Source organism: Cricetulus griseus (genome assembly GCF_003668045.3).
Source record: "Cricetulus griseus strain 17A/GY chromosome 1 unlocalized genomic scaffold, alternate assembly CriGri-PICRH-1.0 chr1_0, whole genome shotgun sequence".
NCBI classification, from domain to species: Eukaryota; Metazoa; Chordata; class Mammalia; order Rodentia; family Cricetidae; genus Cricetulus; species Cricetulus griseus.
Genome location: NW_023276806.1, coordinates 158,831,029 through 158,853,843, shown reverse-complemented (window position 1 = coordinate 158,853,843; position 22,815 = coordinate 158,831,029). Strand labels below are relative to the sequence as shown.

The 22,815-nt window shown below is 40.8% G+C and overlaps 1 protein-coding gene across 1 annotated transcript in view; it reads left to right on the top strand.

Annotated features, from left to right (window-relative positions):
- The window catches only part of Cfap54 (cilia and flagella associated protein 54), a 293,678-nt gene that overhangs the window by 253,257 nt on the left and 17,606 nt on the right, over positions 1-22,815 (top strand). Inside the window, 3 exon segments of the mRNA XM_035451711.1 lie at positions 4,687-4,793; positions 9,812-9,953; positions 16,498-16,572. Of these exon segments, the coding sequence (XP_035307602.1) occupies positions 4,687-4,793; positions 9,812-9,953; positions 16,498-16,572 (324 nt within the window).

The following is a 22,815-nucleotide window of genomic DNA, read 5'->3' as shown; positions in this document are numbered from 1 at the left end:
GACAAGAGATGTGGAGCCATGCTCCTTCTTGGAGGTCTTTATACCTGCAACAAGAGCTAGACTCTCAATCTAGCAGGATAACAAGATAAGAGCTATGCTTCCTATAGTTAGTGCCTGGAGTGTTACGGGAACCAGATGGTTGCCTAGGACTTTCCTCTTAGTTGTATCTGAACTTGGAGTCTTGATTGAATAGTTAACTAGATCCTGGTCCTCCTGCAGATGTAGGTGTGTATTATAAGCCAATCCAAATGGGATAATTGTATCTACAGTTTACTACTAAGGAGGCAGCAACATTGATGTTTCAACAAAGTTGCTCAAGATCACAAACACACTAATCGGGGGAGGCATGGACAGACACACTGTTCCATGCTCATTGAGACTACAAGTGTGTTTAAGATTTGATGATGCAATGTTCTGATCTCACACTATCACTTTTCTACTGACTTCAGAAGTTTGCATCAAGCTTTGAACCTCTATGCAAGCTGCAACCAGCTGTTCTCATGAAGAGGAAGAAAGCCTTTGGCATGAATCTGAAGTGTGCATCTAATACAAACTTTTTCATTCACACACTTTCAGGAACGTCTTAGTTAGGATTCCTATTGCTGTGAAGAGATACTATGACCATGGTAACTGTTACAAAGGAAAACATTTAATTGGAGTGGCTTGTTTACAGTTCAGAGGTTTAGTCCATTATTGTCATGGTAGGAAGCAAGGCAATATGCAGGCAGATGTGGTGCTGGGTAGGGATCTGAGAGTGGAGAAGGAGCTACACCTTGATCCTGCAGGCAACAGGAAGTAGTCTGTCTCACCAGGTATAGCTTGAGCATAGGAGACCTCAAAGTTCACCCCACAGTGACACACTTCTTCCAATAAAGCACAATACCTACTCCAAAAAGGCCAAACCTCCCATTAATGCCACTCTCTTTGGGGACCTGTTGCTTTCAAACCACTATAGGGAATTTCATTGACCCCTAACAGGCATGATGGAAAGTTCAGGGACGTGGTGATATTAATTGGATAAGTGCTAGAAAAATTGCTCAAAAGTACAAGTTAATATTCCTGTCCTCAAAATCTTAAATTGTACTCCTGAAGTCAAGGACAACACTTACAAAGCAAGGGTATACAGCATAAGACAATGTGTGGCCTTGGCCAAATCTCTCAGGGAGATTTCATTATCTTATAAAAATATTTTGCCACATCTCACAGAAAATACATAATTTAACACATGGGAAGTATTCCTTTGCTGTCTCTGGCAAGCTTACATTGCTATTGAGAAGTGACTCCATTCTCCTCTGCTCTCCTCCTCTCTTTCCACCTCCATCCCTTTCTATTTTTAGAATGGTTGTTACAAGATTTTATTATCACACTGTACTTCAGTGGGTTACAGAAACTGCTGTTAATTTGCACTTAGACTCTCTTGCTTACATTTTAATTTAAATGCTTTATTAATATATATTCCTGATACATATATACATGCATATTTAAGTATATATATTTATACTAGTCTGTTCAATACCATTAACCTCTTTGAGTCAAAGAGGTGAAAAGTTTTTTAATTAATCAGGGTTTCAAATGCATAATGCCAAAGATGCATTCACAAATGATTGTGAATTTTGTTTATATTTACACTGATATTTTAAAATTTTAAAATGGTGTGACTAGAGAGTTGGCAAAGTGTTTGTTGTGCAAACATGAAGACCTGAGTTGAGATTCCAGACACACACATAAGAAACAAAATCCCAGCGTGACAAGCACCTAGACAGGAGGATGCCTGGGCTCACTGACTAGCTTGTTAGTCACACTGTCAAGCTGTAAGGTCAATGAGAGACTGTCTCAAAAGATGAGGTGAATAACAGCTGAGGAAGGCATTCACTGTCAATCTCTGGCTTCCACATGCATGTACACATGCATGAACATACATCTGCACACCACTATACAAATGAACATGCATGCATGATGGTACCTCTCCCCCCCACCCCACCCTCAATTTTACTGAGATACAGTTCATAGATAATCAGTTCACTCATTTAAAGCATATGAATCCACAGTTCTCAGTAGATTCAGAGATGCACAGCTGTCACTGTAATGGGTCTCACACATTTCCCCATGTAAGAAGTTCGATAGCCATTAGTACCTATTCCTATCTTTCTATACCCTGCCCTACTACTACTCTCCCTGTCCAATACCCGGGGTACTTATTTACTTTCTGTCTCTGTGTTTGCTTTTTCTAAACACACACACACACACACACACACACACACACACACACACACACACACACACACACACAGTATCCTCCTACCTAACTGATTACACACTCTTTAACATCTGTGAACTCTCTCCCAGACCTCCAGATGAACACCGCTTACTGTCACCTTCTATGAGATCCCTGTTTTATTCCACATTAGTGTGGCCATGCAGGGTTTGTGTTTCTGCATCTGCCTTGTTTTACTTCACATTCCGTCTTCTAGCTTTCCTCCATCCCAAATTTCAAGATTTCATTTCAAGTCTTTACAGTGTTCTGCTTTTAATGTGTCTTATCTACCCATCCATATGTTGATCGACATAAGTTGATCCCACATCTTAGTTGTTGGGAATGGTGTTATGCTACACACCCGAGTACAGCTATCACTTAGACTGACTTATTTTCTCCCCTTTGGTTGTATATCCAATGAGATGTTTGGTCTTTTTATGTGACTCTGGAAACTCTAGGATCTCTCTCCTGTCCCACATGTGATAAAAACTCTGTGGCATGCCTGGGTATCATCTTCCATCTACTCTGATGGACACCGACAACCTGGAACATCCCATTTTCAGTCCATAGACATTTCATCTTTATCAGAGTCTTCCCTCTGGCTATCTTTGTATAGTCTTAAATTTCTGTTATTCAGAGCCTATGGGTTCATAGTTTACTTTTCTTATCTTTTTCTCCCTGTTATCTATGATTTGAATTTAGGATTTTCTTCTGGGGGGCAGGTTTATCTTTGTGCTTCAAATATTTCACTGCTGATTTAGCTGTGACAGTGTACCTTTGTTCCCACTCTTTGTTCCACTTAAGCAGCCCTGTGTTCCTCCTTCACAGACATGCCATGCCATCTCTTCATCTTCTTTTTTTCACAGACTGTCATCTCTCCCTCTGAAGGTTTGTTGTGGTCATTGATAGTTTCTGCTGTTCTGTCTTACGTCTGATCCTCTGAGGTCCTTTCTTCTGTTAGTTTTGGTTTCTTCCTTTCGTTTCCTTTCTGGTGGACCTTTGGCTATCTGATTATGTTTGGAGAAGCACTGAAGACACATGGTGCCAGGCTTATTGATGTATAGGCTCCATTATAGGATAACTGGAGGGAGAGCCAGCAGTTCATTGGTGGGTGCTGAAATTGCCAGCCTCTGTGAGTCTTTTCTCTTTAACTGGTCAGTGATTCCAGAGAGAATATGCAAATATACTTCATCCTGCTGTGGTCGAGTTCATGGCTATCTTACATTCATAATACATTAATTCCAACATTTCCCCAGAACCTAGCCCCTGGAACTAAAGCCATGGATATAGAAGATCTGACTTAACATTTGCAGAGCAGAGTGGGGAGGGTTCACCGAGGAGCAGTGTCATAAGAAATGCTAAATTGCCCCACTTGGAAAAGGAAGGGACCTGGTGAGAGCTATTCTCACACTTCTATTTGCAGTCCTACTTGCTCTCCCCTTGTCAGGTGCTTGAAGCTTTCCTCATTCTAGGTCATGCTTGATGTTGGCAATCCCTTTGAAGACACTGGGGTACAACCCTCCCTCTCTTCTGATTCTTCCAAATGCTCTCTGTTCTTCAAAGTGCTGCCAAATCCCATCTCTTTCACTCCCTTTTCTTTTTGTCTTTGTGAATTTATAGCTTAAAGAGATCCCTTTAGTCTTCACTTTGACTTGCATGGAAGCAGAGATTTGTGCATGAGCCTGACTGGTCAGTGTTGATGGTCAGCTCTGAACTTCTAATCTCTACAGTGAAGGGAGGGTCTGTGCATCTCACATTCTGTGAATCCACGGCTGTTAAAGAGGTTACAGTGCATGGAGTGGACACTAAGAATTATCCAAATCCAAGCAACAGGGAAATTACTGGGACATGAATCACCAAGAAAATCCCCTCTCTTAAATAGGCTCATGAAGTTCTGTGGAGTTGAAGTAAAGGGAGAATAGAGGAGGAGAACACTGTAAGTGGGTGTGTGGGAGTGGGTAACCCAACTGTCTGGGAAGTTGTACCTATTGAGAAGTAACAGTAAACAGAGTGTATTACCACCAGGTATCTGTGCTTATTGCAGAGGACCAGCAAATGCTGAAACTTAAATCTAACTGCAGGGCAAAACATTACTTCAAATAGCACTAATTTTCATATAATTATATTTGTACATTTTTTTTTCCTAGGCAGTGTTGTTTTTTGAACTTACTATGTAGTCTAGGCTGACTTGAACTCTCAATTCCTGTGACTCTGCTTCCCACATTCTGGGATCCAAGAATGTGTTGCCATAACCAAATTAGCTTGATACATCTAATATTTCCCTTCAAAGTGAATTGATGGGGAAAAAACTCAATTATTTCTTTTCTACAGAAAAGCTCTTTAAAATATGGTGATCTTTCTTATAAGGAATAATGATGGGATTTTCAGGTATAGTGTTGATGTCTGTTTTTATATGTATTACTTTTCTTTAGGTTTTATTGTTGTATGCATACAACTTGAAGCCCCTGAAGATTTCCGATATTAAAGTGCCTACTGCTAACAACCTGTATGTCGGCACCTCCTGGATTCCACTGAACAGGCAAGTAGACGCCATTCTCAGAAAGCCAGCTAGGGATGACAATGGATAAAACATCAGTCTGAATAGTAAAGAAAGAAAGGAATTCCTGGAAGACTGAGTGGGAAAGCTTGGGGTCTGGAGGAGTCTCAGCCTCAGCTGGGCAGTGCTTTGCTACCATGCAGATGAGTCCAACTGCAGGGACTCAGGGCCTAGTGTCAGGACATTTGCACTGTACTTTTTGTAAGGCCTCAGGTTTAAGGGCTCAAGATGGATACCAAGACAAATTATCCTTTGAAGTAAGACATTCTTAGGGGAGTTATTAGCTCCAACAAAAGACAGCATGGTGGGGGCTCTGAGGAGTATTGAGGCCCCCAGGAAGTCCCTTCTTAGAGGTTTCAGAGACACAGGAGAGGTCCTGTCATGGTGGATGAGTAAATAGTCCATAGCTCGCACTTGCCTTTTCTACATCTATTGAAATGACACCTTGCCAGAAAAGGGAAAGGCCAAAGGTTTGCCCATTCAGTTAATGTAAGTCCATCACCAGATGTGGTGCATGTAGCTCCTGACTGCAGACTGCTTAGTAAACCTCCTTTGGTGAATAGGGGTTTACAGAAGCAGAGGCAAACTCTCTGGGCACCTGCCATTTTGCTGTTCATAATAAAAACTTGGAAGAATCTAGGAACATAAGTCAACATAATAAAGGCTATATTCTACAAACTTGCAGCCAATACTATACACATTCCCAATAAAATCAACAAGGAGGAGCGTTGGTCTCTGAACTTCAGCAATAAGACAAGAGAAGGAAACAAACAGGATGCAAATATGAAGATAAGTTAAATTACTCTGTCGGCCAACAATATGATCTTGTGCAGAGGAGACCCTAAAGACTTCAGGAGAACCTTGGAACTGACAAGGACTTTTAGCAAAAGATCAATGCTGGAGGTTGACACAACACCAGGTTTCAAGTCATACCATAGAGCTGTGAGAGCGACAGTGTGGTAGTGGCACAGACATGGGGATCAATGGGATAAGAAAAGATCTAGAATCAAACCAAGGTAGCTATAATCACGTGACTTTAGGCAAAGATGCCAAAACTTATATGAGAAAAGGCAGTCTTCAACAAATAGTACTGGGAAAATTTGGTACTTGCATGAAGAAGAGTGAAAGTAGGTCCACATTTCTCATCCCATCTAAAGGATTCAAACCAGCTGAACTCCAAAAATATTAGAGGAAACCAGTGGAAACTCTTCCATGTGTGGGCAGCAGCAAGGGCTTTCTGAAAAAGACTAGTCACTCAGCGAATAACATCAAGAACTGGAAAGTGACGTTGTATGAAATTAAAAGGCTTTTGCATAGTGATGGAGACAGTCACCAGAATGAAGAGGCAGCCTATAGACAGGGAAACCCTTTCACATCTATGTGCTGGACAGATAATTCAGATCTAGGAATAGCTCAAGAAACTAAATATTCTTTGAGCAATCCAATTAATTTAGGCTTAAAAATGGTGTGTGTGTGGGTAGGGTTGTTTCTCTATGAGGTTGCAAATTAAATCCAAACCTCACCATCTCCTTTGTATTCTTTCCCTCTGTACCCAACCATGTTTTATATTGTTCCCCAGATTAAACCCTTTAGCCAACATTATTCCCCTCTTTCCACCAAGCATGGAAGTATCTTCAATTTTTGTTGTTAGATGTTTTAACTCAGCTAGTTCATCTTCAGCTTCATCGCCCATTGCCCTGGCGCCTTCAGCTTCCATTTTTCCCATTGAAAGAGAGGAATGACAGTCTCTCCTTGTCTAGCTCTCTGGTGGTTGTTAGCCTCAAGCCTGATGGCTGATGAACAGGAATTGGGAGGCTGATAACACAGATGTGCTGTGGAATAATCCTTCTCTACACTATGAATATGTATTACTCTCATTGGTTAATAAAGAAGCTGATCAGCCTATAGCAAGGCAGGATAGTTAGGCAGGACAACAAAGTGAGGATACTGGGATGAAGAAGGGGGGCAGTCAGAGAGACTCTAGCCAGCCACTGAGCAAGCAAGATGAGTATAAAATATAGTTACAAGCCATGAACCACATGGCAAAGCATGAATAGAAATATAGGTTAGTTTAAGTGTAAGAGTTAGCTGGTTACAAGCTTGAGCTAGTCACATTCAGCCTCTGAGTCAGTTATTTGGGACCGGGATTCAGGACAGGAAAATGTCCATTTATACAGGTGTGTGCTGGCACTGGCTTTCTGCCCTACCAGGCATCTGGTGAAAGCTCTGTGCATGGAGTCTCATTATGTCTGCCTGTTTCCCCAGAGTCCTGTTCTTGCTCTGTGATTTTCAGATCTCAAGACTTCTTGGCCGTCTCATGAAAGAGAATAAAACAAGAGCTGTCTCAAGAGCTGGAAGACAGCCAATTATTTAGTCAATATTCCTTCCACCCCTCCCTTTATTTCTTTTTCCTTTAAACCAAAATGGTGGGGCACCTAAGCACAGCTCATATAACAGCATTCAAAGCAACAAAATTAGGGCATTTTGCATTACCCTGTAAATCCTGAGACACTCCAGGTGTTTAATTTTTCTTTTCTGGAACCACAAGATGAACATAAAGATAAAACCTATTGAGTAGAAAGGCACCAATGAGAGGTTTCTTTTAAAATTCTAATTAAATTAAATTTAATTTACAATTAAAATTCTTTTAAAATTGCCACATGTACGATCAACATTAAACCACTCAGACAGAGACAAGCCCTTGCTATTGAGCTCATCTCAGGGGATGGGCTCTCTACTGACCCAGGACAATCTGTCTTACTCGGGCTGGGTTGTGTTCTGTTGAGTTCACCACTTGTTCATTCATTGAAGACAAAGTGAGAGTTTCTGCAGTAGAGAGAATAGACAGAGAGACCTCACCTATCTTTGTCCACCTCCTCATCTCCTGGGGAAAGACACATTTTAATTTCTTTTTTCAGCCACAGAGAAAAATCCCATATTCTCAAAAAATCAGCAAATAAAAGTCCCGGTTAGTTCTAAGTGGCTGTTACACCTTTGTGGCCAGAATCAGGTTCTCTGTCCACTCTCCCTGCATATCATCATCTTTCATCTTAATCTGTTTCTAGCTGGGTCCTTTCCTCCAAACCCTGGCAGACTAGGAGAGTGCCCGGGCATAAGGAAAAACAGGACCTTGGGCAGCTCTCGTAACCTAGACAGGATGGTGGATATGTGCCTGTGGGCTCAAGGCAGGACATCCAAAAGCTGGACTGGACACCGGCTTTGGGAACAGAGAGGTGAAGAGTAAGCAAGAGTGAAGCGAGGGTTGGCTGGAGAAAGAAGAGGGACATGCTGTTGGGCAGGCACTGTCTGGAGGACTGAGCCAAATGTAGCCATTCAGGATCACCTAGTGTTGCTCTTTTTTCTTTTGAAGGTGAAAATCTAGGGAGATGGAAAGCCCTCGTGGCTGAGCAACAGTATGGGAATGTGCAAAGCCCAGCATACTTTGCACATTTATTTACTCTGAAGAAGGTATCCTGGTCTCTGGGTTCTGAATGATCGGGAACAACCTGCAACCCATTGTCAAGGGCTAGTTTATTCTTATTGCACCCCCAAATAGAAAGCTATGCATTCATTTGAGGTGCTGAAGATCAAGTACAAGGCTTTGTACATGCTAGGCAAGCACTATACTACAGAGATGTACCCTTGGACCTCTGTGGCTTCTGATAAGACATGAGCATTCTTTCTGTAGATATTCGAATGAAGAATTGGGTTTAGGATACTCTCTTCCTTTTATGTGCTATTTTATAGTTAAACATGTGCAGCTACATTGTTTCCTCCTTACAAATGCCCTGTGAATTGCAGGAAGTGGATTTTATTAGTCCAGCCTTCCTTGCCATAGAGAAATCTCAGGGTAGGATGCTAACTGTCTTGCTGGTGGGTCTAGGGATAGAGATCATGTTTCCTGTGAAGGAGCCAAGTATGGCTCACCAAGTCCTGGCTCTACTCTCTTTCTCTCTCCAATAGAATAGACAACTTTCCCAACATGATTGATAGTACTCACTTCTTACTGGGTAAGTTTTCCAAGCAAACTTAATGACAAATCTCTGTTTTAATTGTTGTCCTTTGACGGAAAAATGGAATACAGATTGCATATTATATATTGTAGGGAGAGATCTTACTAGGTACCTGTGGTGCTGATCACGTCCATTTGGGCGTGGCCACAGGTGCATATGAGGTGTGTGGGATATATGCCTGGGGAGAGGAAGCACGGGTCTCTCTTGGAATTCTCGTTGGGTCTCAGAGAGCAGCTGAGACTGGATGCTCGGAGGGCTGACCCTGGCTTATCAGTTTCTCATGTAAGTGATTTCTCTTCAATAAAATTAACCTACGACACCCATATCCCGTGTATGGTAATCTTCCTCTTACAATATATGAAAATTCTCCTGTGTGTGTGTGTGTGTGTGTGTGTGTGTGTGTGTGTGTGTGTGTGTGTAAGAGAGAGATAGAGATAGATAGAGAGAGAGAGAGAGAGAGAGATGGAGTAATATTTGATTTCCTCATTGACAGTATGTGTGTGTGCCCGCCCATGCACGTGCATGTGTATGTATGCATCTATCTCTATATCTATCTATCTATCTATCTATCTATCTATCTATCTATCTATCTATCTATACCTTGAATTAGCTGGACATCCATAACATGCCTTTAAGATCTACATGAGAGCGAATCTTCTGTTGATTGAATGGAGTTTCCTTGCTTATATAAATATTTATTTTCATTTTCAGAATAATTCAAAATAATGGTTATTTTCCTATCATTGTGCCCTCACCCTGTTGTAATGTGTACCAACCCCAGTGCATAAATAGACATAAACATTGTGAGTGTGTTTCTTTCCTCATGTTTGTTGAATGAAGAAATAATTGAATAGATGGTGTTTGGGGCATTCAGACACTTAACTTTTAAATAAACAAAGGCTGAATTCTTAAATCTTATTGATTCTAAAACCAATGCCCCTCTTGACTTTTCAAATAAAATGCATATACATGTGTGTTTGCTTTTAGAGTCATCTCAATTCATGAGAAACTGTCTAATCTTGCACAAATTGCTGAGCTATCATTGCCATCGGTTCCTGAAATTATTTTAGAAGAAAATGTGTATGAAACAGTAGAACCAGAAGATAAAATAGTTGATACAGACATAGACGTAAGTACATTGCTAAATGATGGCAAAATGAACTTTCAATTGTAGGACAGATTTCATTACACCTCACTTGAGTTACTGTTTACTTTGTTAGAGCAGGACTATGCCCCTAATCTTGACCTTCATGATTCTCCGACCTTCAATTTTCTTATGCTACCAGATATGGCCTAACTCTTGTATATACATCGAGTGTTCACATGTACCTGTGTATGTGGGAGTATGTGCATATACATGTGCATGCATGTGGAAGCCATAGGTTACTCTCAAGTGTCATTCTTCAAGATACTGGCCACCTTGTTTCTCATGTCAAAGTATTTCACTGAACCTGGGGCTCACCTCTTAGGCTAGTAGACTGGATGGCCAATGAGCCCCAGGGATAGTCCTGTCTCCACTTCCCAAGCACTGGAATTACAAGAATGTTTCACCATGCTTGGCCCTTTTATTTTTATTTTTACTATGAATTCTGGGAGCTCACACTCAGGTCCCCATGGTGTTAAGGCAAACACTTCACTGACCATGCTATCTCCTCAGCTCTGGCCCAACATATATCCTGTGAGGAAAGAAAGGGGACAGATCACACATCTGCCCCTCACATTTTCATTATGTCATGTGCACTAACATTTTGTCAATTAAGTAAGTCTCATGCTGTCGGTGCCAGTTATCTCAGGACCAGCTTGGAAGTAGGAAATCCAGAATATTACCAAAATGGTGCTAGTGCAGTCAGGAATCATTTTTTGTTTTCTTGTGTCAAGTTTAGATGCTATTGATTTTCTGTTTGGATATTTTATGGTTTGGAAAATTTATTACCTCCTTCTTCCCAATTTCTGCCTTCTCCTTCCCTTCTGAATACTGTCATATCACTGCATGTATTAGAAACCATACCTAGTGTTTATATTTTTATGGCCCCGTAAAAAGTGCTAAAGGCTGAGGCAAGACCTTTGGTTACAATTTCTTCTTGTATGTTTGGTTTCTCATGACTAATTTTTTTCTTTTATCCTTCACTGTTTCCCACTTATTACATCTGGATTTTCAGGGTTCACCCATAGATTTTAACTCAAGAACTCAAACTGATCACATAGTATCCCAGTCCCATTTTCTTCCCCATTCTCCTGCTGTCATTTCAACCAGGCTGTTCTAGCCCTCCCCTGCTGCTCTCCTGGTTGAGGCTGCATGAGTCTGAGTCACTTCCTTGCTTCAGAATCTTTTCTTCAATTAGATTTTTTGTTAAGTCTTTGGACCAGGCTATATGTAACCAGTTACCAATAATAAAACGTGGTTGATTCTTAAATAATAATATTTACATGGCTCTTAGTTTTCTTACTTAACATATCTATACACTTCTAATAGGTGAATGTGTAAAACCTAACAACTTTTCTGATTTTCAAAGGATATTTCTAGGTGTTTTCAGTCTCAATTTACTAGCAACTAAACTAAACACTAAAAGTGTTTTCTATTACTATGCATTTAAGTCCTCTGCACTCTCTGCCAGGATTTGAAAGGAGCAGATGTCTTAGAATTCTAGTTTCAATGGCCTCAGATGTTACCAAGCTTACTGTGCGTACTGACAAACTGAGTGTGGCATTAAATCTTGCAAAAGGTCAGAGAGCTCCCACTGTCTCAGACTCGGGAGATTTTGTAGAGAGATACAGATTATACATTTCTTTCACGAAGAGCACGCTGCCCTCTCAGGTCTGCTTTCAAGAACTCAGCTCTCTTGACTCATGCTCGTCTTTTGTAGTGCACTTACAATCAGTTCTTTAGTCACAAACTTATCAGAGTGCTATCTTTGAGACACCGTCTAGAATATTCTCTGCTTAAATTATCCTTGTACTTTTCTCCATAGTTAATATATGGAAAATCATTTTCTTAAAAATCTGCCTGTCTTTTAGCTTTGATTGTCTGAGGCAGGAAAATGTCTACAATAAGAGTAAGGACTCTAGACTGTTCTGCCACTGTTCTGCTTATTCTTTTTTCCAGGACTAATTTTCTTTTCATCTCTAAAATAAATAATCCTTTCACACAAAGACAGGCTGTTTGGATAGAACCAGAGTTTCCAGGGTGACCATAGTCAGTGTAGGTGTAAAATTCGTCCTAAGAAGACAAATGTCTGAGTCAGGAGGTCGACTGTGAACATAAACAAGTCAAGAATAAATAGGGACGTGGGGATGGAAGTTGGAATCCCGAGGAGCTGCCTTTCCTTAGTGAAGGCCTGTAACTTGCTCTCATGTTCTGATTTGGTGTATTGGGGTCAACCAGATAGGAACCAGCCCTCTTCAATCTTGATATCCTTCTCTGTATTTTTTAATTTATTTCCCTCACTTAGTGTTTCCTTAGTATTAAAGTGTGTTTCAGGCTTGTTCTAGTTCCTGTTGGCTCTGTATGTGAAAGAACATCACCAAATAGAAGGAATTGAATTGAATTGGCAAGTGAATTAGTTCACAGCAATTATAGGAAATGGAAATAACATATTCACTCTAAAAACGCTAGATTCTCGTTCATATCAAATCTCATTGACTAAATTTGTCATGGCAATTCTCACTTCGAGCTAATTAAAAGCTAACTAGGACACTTGAAGAGATCAATTCTGGTCTAGAATTGAACAGGAAATCGTGGCTTCTATAATGTGATATTTCTATTACATATTATATATTGTTGGAAGATTATTGAATATAAGGATATAGATCACGTGACTTTGGTTGCTATATGGGATGTGGGTTTTGCTCATTCTGACTCCCTTCCTTTGTTTTTCCTCAGGTTCCTTCTGTTTTCTTTTATTGTTTCCTTTTCCAAAGTCCCTCAGGTCCAGAATAAGCTAGGGACTCTGGAACACAGATGTTAATTTAAGATAGATTAGGGAGGCTTTACAACAGGTGTTCAGACCACTTCTTCTAGGAGCAATGGCTCAGAATGGCTGATTTCTATTGCTCCACCACTTACAGCAAGCAGAATGGGCATATTACAGCCTAGGAAAGGACTCAGTTGTAGCTCAGTTACCAAAGTGCTTGTCTAGCATAAGTGAAGCCCTGAGATCATTCTCCAGGACATCATAAAACTGGCTGCAGTGGCCCATGCCTATAATCTTGCACTTGGGAAGCAAAGGTAAGAGGATCACGAGTTCAAGGTCTTCCTCCTCACCTACATAGTGAGTTAAGGATAGCCTGAGCTACAAAAGCCTCTGTCTTAACAAAACAAATCAACAAATAAAGGAACAAAAAAATAGGAAAGATGTCTGCAAGCCATGCTGATTTTAAGATGTAAACACCTTATTTGGAGTGAGAATATGCTGATATAAGAAACCTACTATGTTTGCCAAAATGCACAAGGTAACTTCAGCAAATATTCATGGAATGTCCAAACAGTATAAATGGGTTAAATTTAGCATAATATTAAAAGCCCCAAATATACAAGTACTGTGGCGACAGAAGCCTGGAGAAAAAAAAATACACTTTGGTTTTAGCATTCTCTAGTCTCTCTGAGAAACCATTATTGGCAAATGCTGAGGGAACTCTAAGATGTATGGGGCACTGCAGAGGAGTGTAGGTGATTCTGGAGAGCAGGATGGAGGCAAGAGTTCTCACTCTGACCTTGCCACACAGTGCTGGAGAAGGTTGTCTCCCTTCCCCCCTCCCTGGACTGAGAGCTCCTGAGGTGAAGTGTCTTGTTCATCTCTGATTCCTGCTCTCTGATTCCTACCTGTAGAGGGCAGCCCACAGAGGGTGACTATTAAGTGGTAAATGGACTTAGCTATGTAGGAAAGGACCTTGGGGAAGTCAGACTGGGTTTGGGGAAATTGGACAGGTACCCCACTTCAACAGGCACCTCACCCTTTGATGTGATAATCATGGTGGTGAGAACAGAGGGAGCAGGGATTTGAAAGGCAGGAAGCATTTCTCTCAGTGTGGGTCAAAGATGAGGGAGGATTCCAACTAAGTGTGACAATTGGCTTTAGTGTGTGGAGTTATTCAGTGGCCCACCAAATCTGGTAGAATTTATAGGGTTTTCTTTGAAGGGATTCCAGAGTTCAGGTCGGTGTTTAGCTGTGGGTGTCTGCATCTGCTTCCATCAGCTACTGGATAAAGGCTCTAGGATGGCATTTAAGGTGTCACCAATCTCATTATAGGGGAAGGGCATTTAAGGTAGCCTCTCCACTATTGCTTAGATTCTTAGTCTTCCCCCATTTTTCTATCATCATTTTTCTCCTCCCACTGACACCTTCTTCTCAATAAGGCCCCTCCCACTTCTATGTTGTTTTCATTTGTTTGTGGCTCAAAATATTTAATTAGGATTGTCTACGTGAGCATGGGAAGGGATAATTGGTGAAAGTGCTGAGAACAAGTGAATTTGAGGACTCAGGATTGAGTGGGACTTTTGCATCAGCCCTTCCAAGGCTCCAGGAATGTCAGGGAAGCAGGGTGATGGGGGGGGGGTTGGGGGGAGGGGGACAGGGGAAGCAGAAGAAGGTAAGGACTGGAGGATTAGAGGGCCATGAAAAGTTGTGTCCTTGACATGACATGGCTGTTAACCCATGAACTCAAAACAGCAGTGGCTACCTGCACAAGAGTTTTACAAGACAGGCCCAATAACATTCCATCATGGAGGGGAGAGGAATTTATGATTCCCCTCCTCTCCCTGAAGAGATACAGGAAATTAGTGGTTCCTATAGGAGGGGGAACCATATTCCTCAGTGGTGTAGAAACTGGTAAACTGCAGTTCTACTCTGTCAGGGCACAGGGCACAGGAACTCTCTTCTAGTAAGTCCTCTTTATTCATTATACTAAGAATTATTCTCCTAGCCCTAGGATTCTACCACAAGTCATAACTACATGTGTTCTGATCAGATACTATTTGCCAATTTATTTTATTGTGCATCTATTTTTTCCACTAAAACATATTCTATGAGACTAGGGTCTGTTTCTTCACCTCTGTATCCCATAGCGTCCAGCCAAATGTCTTGAATATATTTGTTAAATTTAAGAATTAGCTGTATTTTTTCCAGCTCTAATTGGATCATTTCTGCATTTATTAGAACTATTAAAACTGGGTTTGGAATCCCAAGCTCTATTATCATTTGATTCTTGTTTTTAAGGTCTTAGCCATCATTGCTCAGCTATGATTTAAAAAATAATGTATTTTTATCATTTTACTAGTTTTAGAGTGCCAGTGCATATGTATAGTATAATACTATAGTAATACTATCACCAAAACAAATTGTTGCCTTCTTCAGGGCTAGGTATTGGCAACATTTTGAGATGGGCAGAGCTTATCACTGACAATCCTTTAAAAAATTGTTTTTTATGTGTGTAAGAGTTTTGCATCAGCCCTTCCAAGGCTCCAGGAATGTCAGGGAAGCAGGGTGATGGGGGGGTTGGGGGGAGGGTGACAGGGGAAGCAGAAGAAGGTAAGGACTGGAGGATGAGAGGGCCATGAAAAGTTGTGTACACATGTCTGCACAACACATGCATGCCTATCTACGTAGTTCTTGTGGAAATCAGAAAGGTGGAACCAGGGACCCTGAAACTGGAGCCTCAGGTGATTCTAAGCCACCATGTGTATACTGAAACTGAACCCAGGTCCTCTGGGAGAGCAAGTGCTTCACCACTGGGCCAGTTCCCCTGCCCCAGATTTCTATCTTGTGGTTCTAATCCCTTTAGTGGTAAGGACAGGAAAAGGACACTTGTTCAAGTAAAAAGGGCTTGGAAGGAAAAGGCAGACATATTAGAGTGCAAAGTAAGCCTGTGTACAGCTGATGACCAGACACAGCACAGTGAGCCTGGTGGAAACAGAATTGGGGAGTGAAGAGCCAATCTGCACTCAGACCCAAGGTGGACACAAACACTCTCTCATCCCCACCTCTTCCTCAGCTCCCATCACTAACCCAGGGGCTGCCTTCTCCAACTCCACATCTTACCTTGTAGCTTACATGGCCAATACTGGCTCTAGTAGTGTGTTTTCTCCATGAAGTTCCAATGACAGGGAGGCTGGTTGTGTCAGCCCTACCTGTGGGGAGGTCATCTGAGGTCAGATGCCCACACATAAAGACAGCTGTGTCCCTACAGTCAGGCCATACCACGCCATCAGCAGAGAATGCCTATACACTATTACCTCTTCCCCTTGACTTCTCTCATTACCCTTTCCATCTTGTTCCAAACTGTCACCTATTCTTTTCTACTTAAACTCCTCACCTCCAGCCCCTGAGATCTGAATCTCATCATCCTGAGGATTTCTCCTCAATAGAAAAGTCATTTCCCCAAACCTTCTTTTGGTGTAAACTATTGTACTTGTCATTCCTTTGCAGTCTGTGCATCTTAACAGTAAATGTCCAGAGGAAATGAATGCTATAGCAACAGACATTCATGATTAAGCACAGGTCTTATTTTATCCACCTTGTATGCTCTCAAACTAGATAACTTGAGCAAATGACTTCCTATTCTCTCTTTCACAGCTTGGAAATAAGGGTTGAGTGACATCAAATAAGACAAAAATAATAATCAATGTGGCCTACTTTCCCAATGACACCAGAATCATCCTGTTATATTTTTCTTTCTAGAACATGATCCTGGATTGTTGCTCTGAAATAGTGGCTCTGTTTTCCAAGGACCAAGATCCCACACCACTGTATGAGGTATGTGCCTCTCCTCCAGATTGTCTGGGACCATTCACTGATGTCCCATTTGCTGTGTTAACAGAGACATAGCATGTATCCAGCTGCAGGTACAGAGGACCCTGCTTCCTTAATTCACATGAGAAAGTATTTAAATAACACATTACTTTGGTTAAAAGTATTCTTCCCTAGAAAACTTCAGCTGGTGCAGAAAATTATAAAGAGAATTTAAATGAAATCCCTTCATAGCCACCATGCTATGAAATTCCCTTTAGCATTTGGAGAATATAGAATTTTTACATCAGTTGTATCAAATTTACATGCATCATGAAACTTGCTGTTTAATTGACCAATGTGGTGGTTAAAAAGAAAATGACTCCCATAGGCCAATGGCAAATGGCACTATTAGGAGGTGTGCCCTTATTGGAGTAGATGTGGCTTTGCTGGAGAAAGTGGTCCCTGGGCGTGGGCTTTGAGGTCTCAGATATTCAAGCCATGCCCAGTGTGGCTGTAACTTCCTGCTGCCTGTGGATATGGTTATAGAACTCTCAGCTCCTTCTCCAGCACCATGTCTGCCTGCATGCCACCATGCTTCCCTCCATGATGATAATGGACTAAACCTCTGAACAGTAAGCCAGCCTCAATGAACTGTTTTCCTTTGTAAGAGTTGCCATGGTCATGGTGTCTCCGCACAGCAGTATAAACCCTAAGACAACCAATAATGTCGTAGAGAATTTTTTTTTTTTTTTTTTTTTTTTTTTTTCCGAGACAGGGTTTCTCTGTGTAGCTTTGGAGCCTATCCTGGCACTCGCTCTGGAGACCAGGCTGGCCTCGAACTCACGGAGATACACCTGCCTCTGCCTCCCGAGTGCTGGGATTAAAGGCATGCGCCACCAACGCCCAGCGAGAATTTTTTGTATGTGAAAAGTCTACTGTGTCATATTTAATGCCTCAGAATAGTCTCACACATTTGCTCTCCAAGCACTCTTTATATAACCAAATACTTATCACTTAAGATGGATCTTAGGATATATATATATATTATAGTTTTAGTCATTTGATCTACTGGACAGCTAGCCTTTAAGTTTAAATGTGTGTGCCTATTACTTTCACCCACTTTGCAAACTGCTTCACTACTCCAAGCAGCAACTCTACATATGAATAATTAATCCCTATCCTTCATCACCATCTTCCCCAACTCCTGATGATCTCATTTCTGCTTTCAGTGTCCCAATTTGCCTGTCCCAGGTGCATCATGTAACTGGAATTGTGACATACTTGCCTCTTTGTGTGTGGCTTACTTAATTTAGCAGAATGTTCTAAAGTTATTCACAGTGTAGCACATATCAGTATTTCATTTCTTTTTATTTTATTTGCATTGTTTCTGTATACCATATATGGTTATCTATTCATCTGATAATAGGTATTTGGTTTTGTATTACATGGGTGTGTGTTTGAGTCCTGGCTTCAATGGGTGGGGTGTATATTTAGGAGTAGAATGACTTAATCACATGGTAATTCTATGCTAAACTACTTAAGGAGCTCACAAACTGTTTGTTTGTTTACCCCAGCATATATGCAACTTTAGACATGTGCAGACAATACTCAGGGTTCTAATTTCTCTACAATATCATCAGTGTATGTCACCTTTCCTCTGTTTTTTTTTCTCACTAGCCATATTGATGGGTGAAGTGAATCTGGTTATTTGATATGTATTTCTAGAATGACGACTGATGTTGAACATTTCCTCATGTATCTGTCAGCCATCCAAATATCTTCCCCAAGAAAATTGCTCTCCAATCCATTGCCCATTTTTGGACTGGTATGTTCACTTTAATAGATGATGGCAAATGGCCTTCTGGAAATGACACCAGTTTGGTCTCCTGTCAATCACTGATGAGACAACCAGTTTGCCAAAACTCCCATCTATAGTAGTAGGCACTCCTTCACCCCACCCTGCTCCAGATGGTTGCCTTATGAGTGAAAACTAGTATGTCATTACATTATATTTGTTATTAACAAGGCCAAAGATATTTTGTACGTTCGGTGGCAACTTCTGTTTTTCACTTGTGAAGCAGTGGCCACTTCATCATCAGGCATTTAAAGTGAACTGTCTGTTTGGAGTGTGAGCTGTGCTAGCAATATGACTCTCCTCCCATAGAGCTAGCTGCCTTTTAGTGGAGGGGGTACACACTATTTATCACCATCACCGCCACCACTAGCAGCAGCATCAGGATAATTTGGGAGTTTTTTTTTTTAATTGCTTAAAACAAAACAAAACAAAACAAAAAACAAAAACTCATGGAGCGATGTACTAGAATAGTGAGTATCAAACTGTAGCCTATACTGTTTGATATAGAATAAATCTATACTGATAGTCTTAATGATTTATTGGAGATTTATGCCTATTCATTTACTTGTGGTCTGTATGCACTTCCCTACAACACTACCAGAGCTGGGTATTAAAAACTGTCTATCCTCCAAAGCCCATTTTTCCTCCTTTCTGCACCATTCCAGAAGACATTTGCTGTTGTTTTGTTTTGTTTTGTTTTGTTTTTTTGATCATAAAGCTTATTAGGTTATGGTGTATTCAGGTTGGTCAGGGAAAATGTCTGAAGAGGTGATATTTGAAGAGCCAAGGGTACACCATACTGTGTTTTCCTAAGATCCTTAGCTTAGGGGACAGCAATTGATGCAGCTGTTCCCAAAGCAAAAATGCAAACAAGCTATGCTTGTATTTTCACAAGTGCTTTGTGAAATTAAATTTAATTCCCTTTATATTTGAACTCCTGAATATAGGTTTTTTTCCTTTGAAAATTCACTTGACAGTGTGTCCCTTGTCCATTTTAATATGGAGAACTTACTTTGTGTTAAATAAATATATAGTTCTACTGAGGCAGACAGAGAAAAACCAAGCTTAAATCTAATTTTGAACAATTTTTTTGCTTGGGCTCTCTAGAAGAAAAGAATGAATAGAAGTCGTGTGTGTGTGTGTGTGTGTGTGTGTGTGTGTGTGTGTGTGTGTGTGTGTTTTGTGTGTGTGTGTACTTGTGTATTTATGTGCATATGTATGGTGTATATATATGTTCATATTTGCATGTATGTGTGCATGCATGTGTCTATGTATGTGTATGGTGTGTGTGCATTTCTGTATGTGTGTGGTGTGTGAACAAGGAGAGATTCATTTTGTTCATTTATATGACTGGAGACTAGCTGGTTCCACAGTTGCTGTCTGTATCCTGGAGAGCCAGAAAACCCAGAAGCTCCTTAGTCAAAGATTCTGGAAACCCAGCACAAGGTAACCAATGATGCAGCCCAGTCTGAAGTTGAAGGTTTGGGTGCGCCCTACAGTCACCAGTGTGCATTCATGTTGAAGGGCACAAGAAGCTGGAGCCAGATGTCCACAGCCACCAGCATCTGCACTAAGTACACGCAGGCAGGAAAAGTGGCCCCTGCATGTTGTGGCTGGCTTCCTCCTTCCACCTTTCTTCATCCAGACACTCAGCCAATGAAGTGACACTGTCTATACTAAGGTTGGGTCTTTCCTCACATGCCAGTCATCTTCACAGATACACTCAGATGTGTGCTTGACTAATATCCTAGGCATCTCTCAACCTAATGAAACTGATGATAAAAATTAACTACCACAAGTGTTAATAATAGATCACAAAAAAATGGTTTCCATGAGATACATAATGAATAGTATCCATGGGTTCTGGATTCTGGCTGATCAGGGTTGAAATCCTAGTCTTCAGTGTTAACAATAGTGTGGTCTAAGGCTATATATGTAATAACAGCAACTTCTCATAGTCATTGTGCGGATTAAAACAGTAATGTGTTAACCATGTATAAAAGGGCCTGATATAAGCTATGCATCAACTGGGGATATTTAAGCAAACTGTCATCGTCGTCATCCTCATCATGTGTGAATGCTTCAGCTCCTAGCTAACTAATTTTAATCGGAGTCCTAGTATCTAAATCTGTGTTTATAGTCTCAAAGCTAGAAGCAGAAACAGAAACCATGTTCTTTACCTGTTAATGTAAATCATGATTGAATCTGTAGGAATTAGGCAGTGTGCAAGATGGCACCATGGGATTCTAGTGGCATGGGATCTACCCATCTAAGACATAGTGTCTTCTACACGTGATCCCTGCTGAGAGGAAGACTTATGTAACTGTGCTGGGAGGGGTCATGGGAATTTGTGAGCTGGTCCCAATAAGTAAATTCTTGGACAAGCAAAGTTATAGGTGTTAATAGAACTTTTTTTTTGAGACAGTGTCTCACTGCATGACGTTGACTGGTGACCTTGATCTCCCAGAGAACCACCTCCTTCTGTCTCCTTGATTCTGGAATTAAAGTTCTACATTACCATGCCTGGCTCTTTAAGCCATTTTTGCCACTGATATGAGATCTTTTTATACAAGATTTTTACTTTTTAGTGAACATGCCTATCATAAGTTACCTTGGCTTATTTCATCTCTTCCTAATTAAAATAAATATTGCAGTGCAAAGGTTGTAACAAAGAGACTTAGAAGAGCAAGGAGATAAGGAAGTCCAAGCTGACCTTAGTAACAATTATAGAGTAATGACAGCTAGGTATGATTTCCTGTCATACAACAATAAAAAGTATTTCTTTAATTGCCCACATTGGTTTGAGTTATTAGTTTCCAAGCTGTCAGACAGGATTCAAATATGATGCTAAAATTATTCCTTCTGTCTTTCTATGACTAACCAATCATGGGAGGATGACGGCCTTTTATACACACTCCCTGTCCATCATTAATTATTGACTGTCAGCTATATGCAGGACAATGGTATAGATACCTTCTATAGTTGAAATGCACTATAGATGAAAGCGCCTCAGACCTGCTAAATTAATGTTTTCCTATTTGTTTTCATAACACAAAGAAATTGGTCTAAATTACATACATATGTGCATGAGTGGATATGAATTGAGGAGATCAGTATATGAGTATACAGCACATTTGCACAGGCTACAACCAGACAGGATCAGTTGGAAGAGAAGAGACTGATTACATGCAGAGGTTGAAAAATAGATTTTATTTTGCACTGCACATACAAAGAACTTTTCTTTCAGTTCAGAATTTCCAGATAGACCTAGCATAAGTAACCGACAGTCATAGTAATAGTCATTGAATACTAATAAACCATTAGTAATCATACTAATCCTAGTTCATATTTGTTGAGAAAATAGTATGTGGAAACATTGCTAAATGTTTTAAATACATTAGTGTGGTGGTATTAATAAGGATGGTGCCTATAGGTTCAAATATTTGAATGCCTGGTCTACTTGACAGGAATTGGGCGGTATGGCCTTATTGGAGGAAGTGTGTCACTGTGGGGACGGGCTTTGGGATTTCAAATGCTCATGCCAGGCCCAGTGTCTCTTCCTTTCTTGTTGTTGCCTATGGATCTGGTTGTAGAACTCTCAGATCCTTCTTCAGCACCATGTCTTCCTGCCTGCTGCACCATGTTTCTTGCCACACTGATAACAGGCTAAGCTGTGAGCCAGCCCCAGTTAAATGTTTTCCTTTGTAAGAGTTGCTGTGGTCATGGTGTCTCTTCACAGCAACAGAACAATGACTAGGGCAACTATCTCATTTACTATTTTTGTTTTTTGAGACAGGATTTTTCTCTGTAGTCCTGGCTGTCCTGGAACTCACTTTGTTGACTAGGCTGGCCTTGAACTGAGAGATTCATCTGCCTCTGCCTCTTGAGTGCTGGGATTAAAAGCATGCACTACCACCACCCACCAAATTGGAAGAATTTTATAGAGCTGATTGGAATTTTGTTTATTTTTAAAGAGTTGTGTGTGTTGTCTCTTGGAGGGTAGAAGATCCCATGGAACTGTAGGTACTGGAGCCAAACTTCAATATTCTGCAAGAGCAGCAAGTATTCTTGCTCTCTTCAAACCCTCCTATTTTATGGATGAGGAAATTCAGGCATAGGAAACCTAAGCAGCGGGCTCAAGCTTTAATCCAAAGACAGCAATGTTCCTGTATCCATGGAATGTTCTTTTTGAACAATGGAAAATATGTGGAGTTGAGGAACAAGATGAGAACTTAAAAGATGCTTAGTATAGACTAAGAAGGGTTGAAAAGAAAGGCAAAGTGCTGGAAGCAAGTACAGAGACCAAGGAGGGTGTTGAGATAGGAATGAGTATCAAGGAAAGGAGGCAGGAGTAGTGGAGGCTATCTGTCTCAAAGGACAGAGAAACAGGACGCAGAGAACTCCAGGACTCT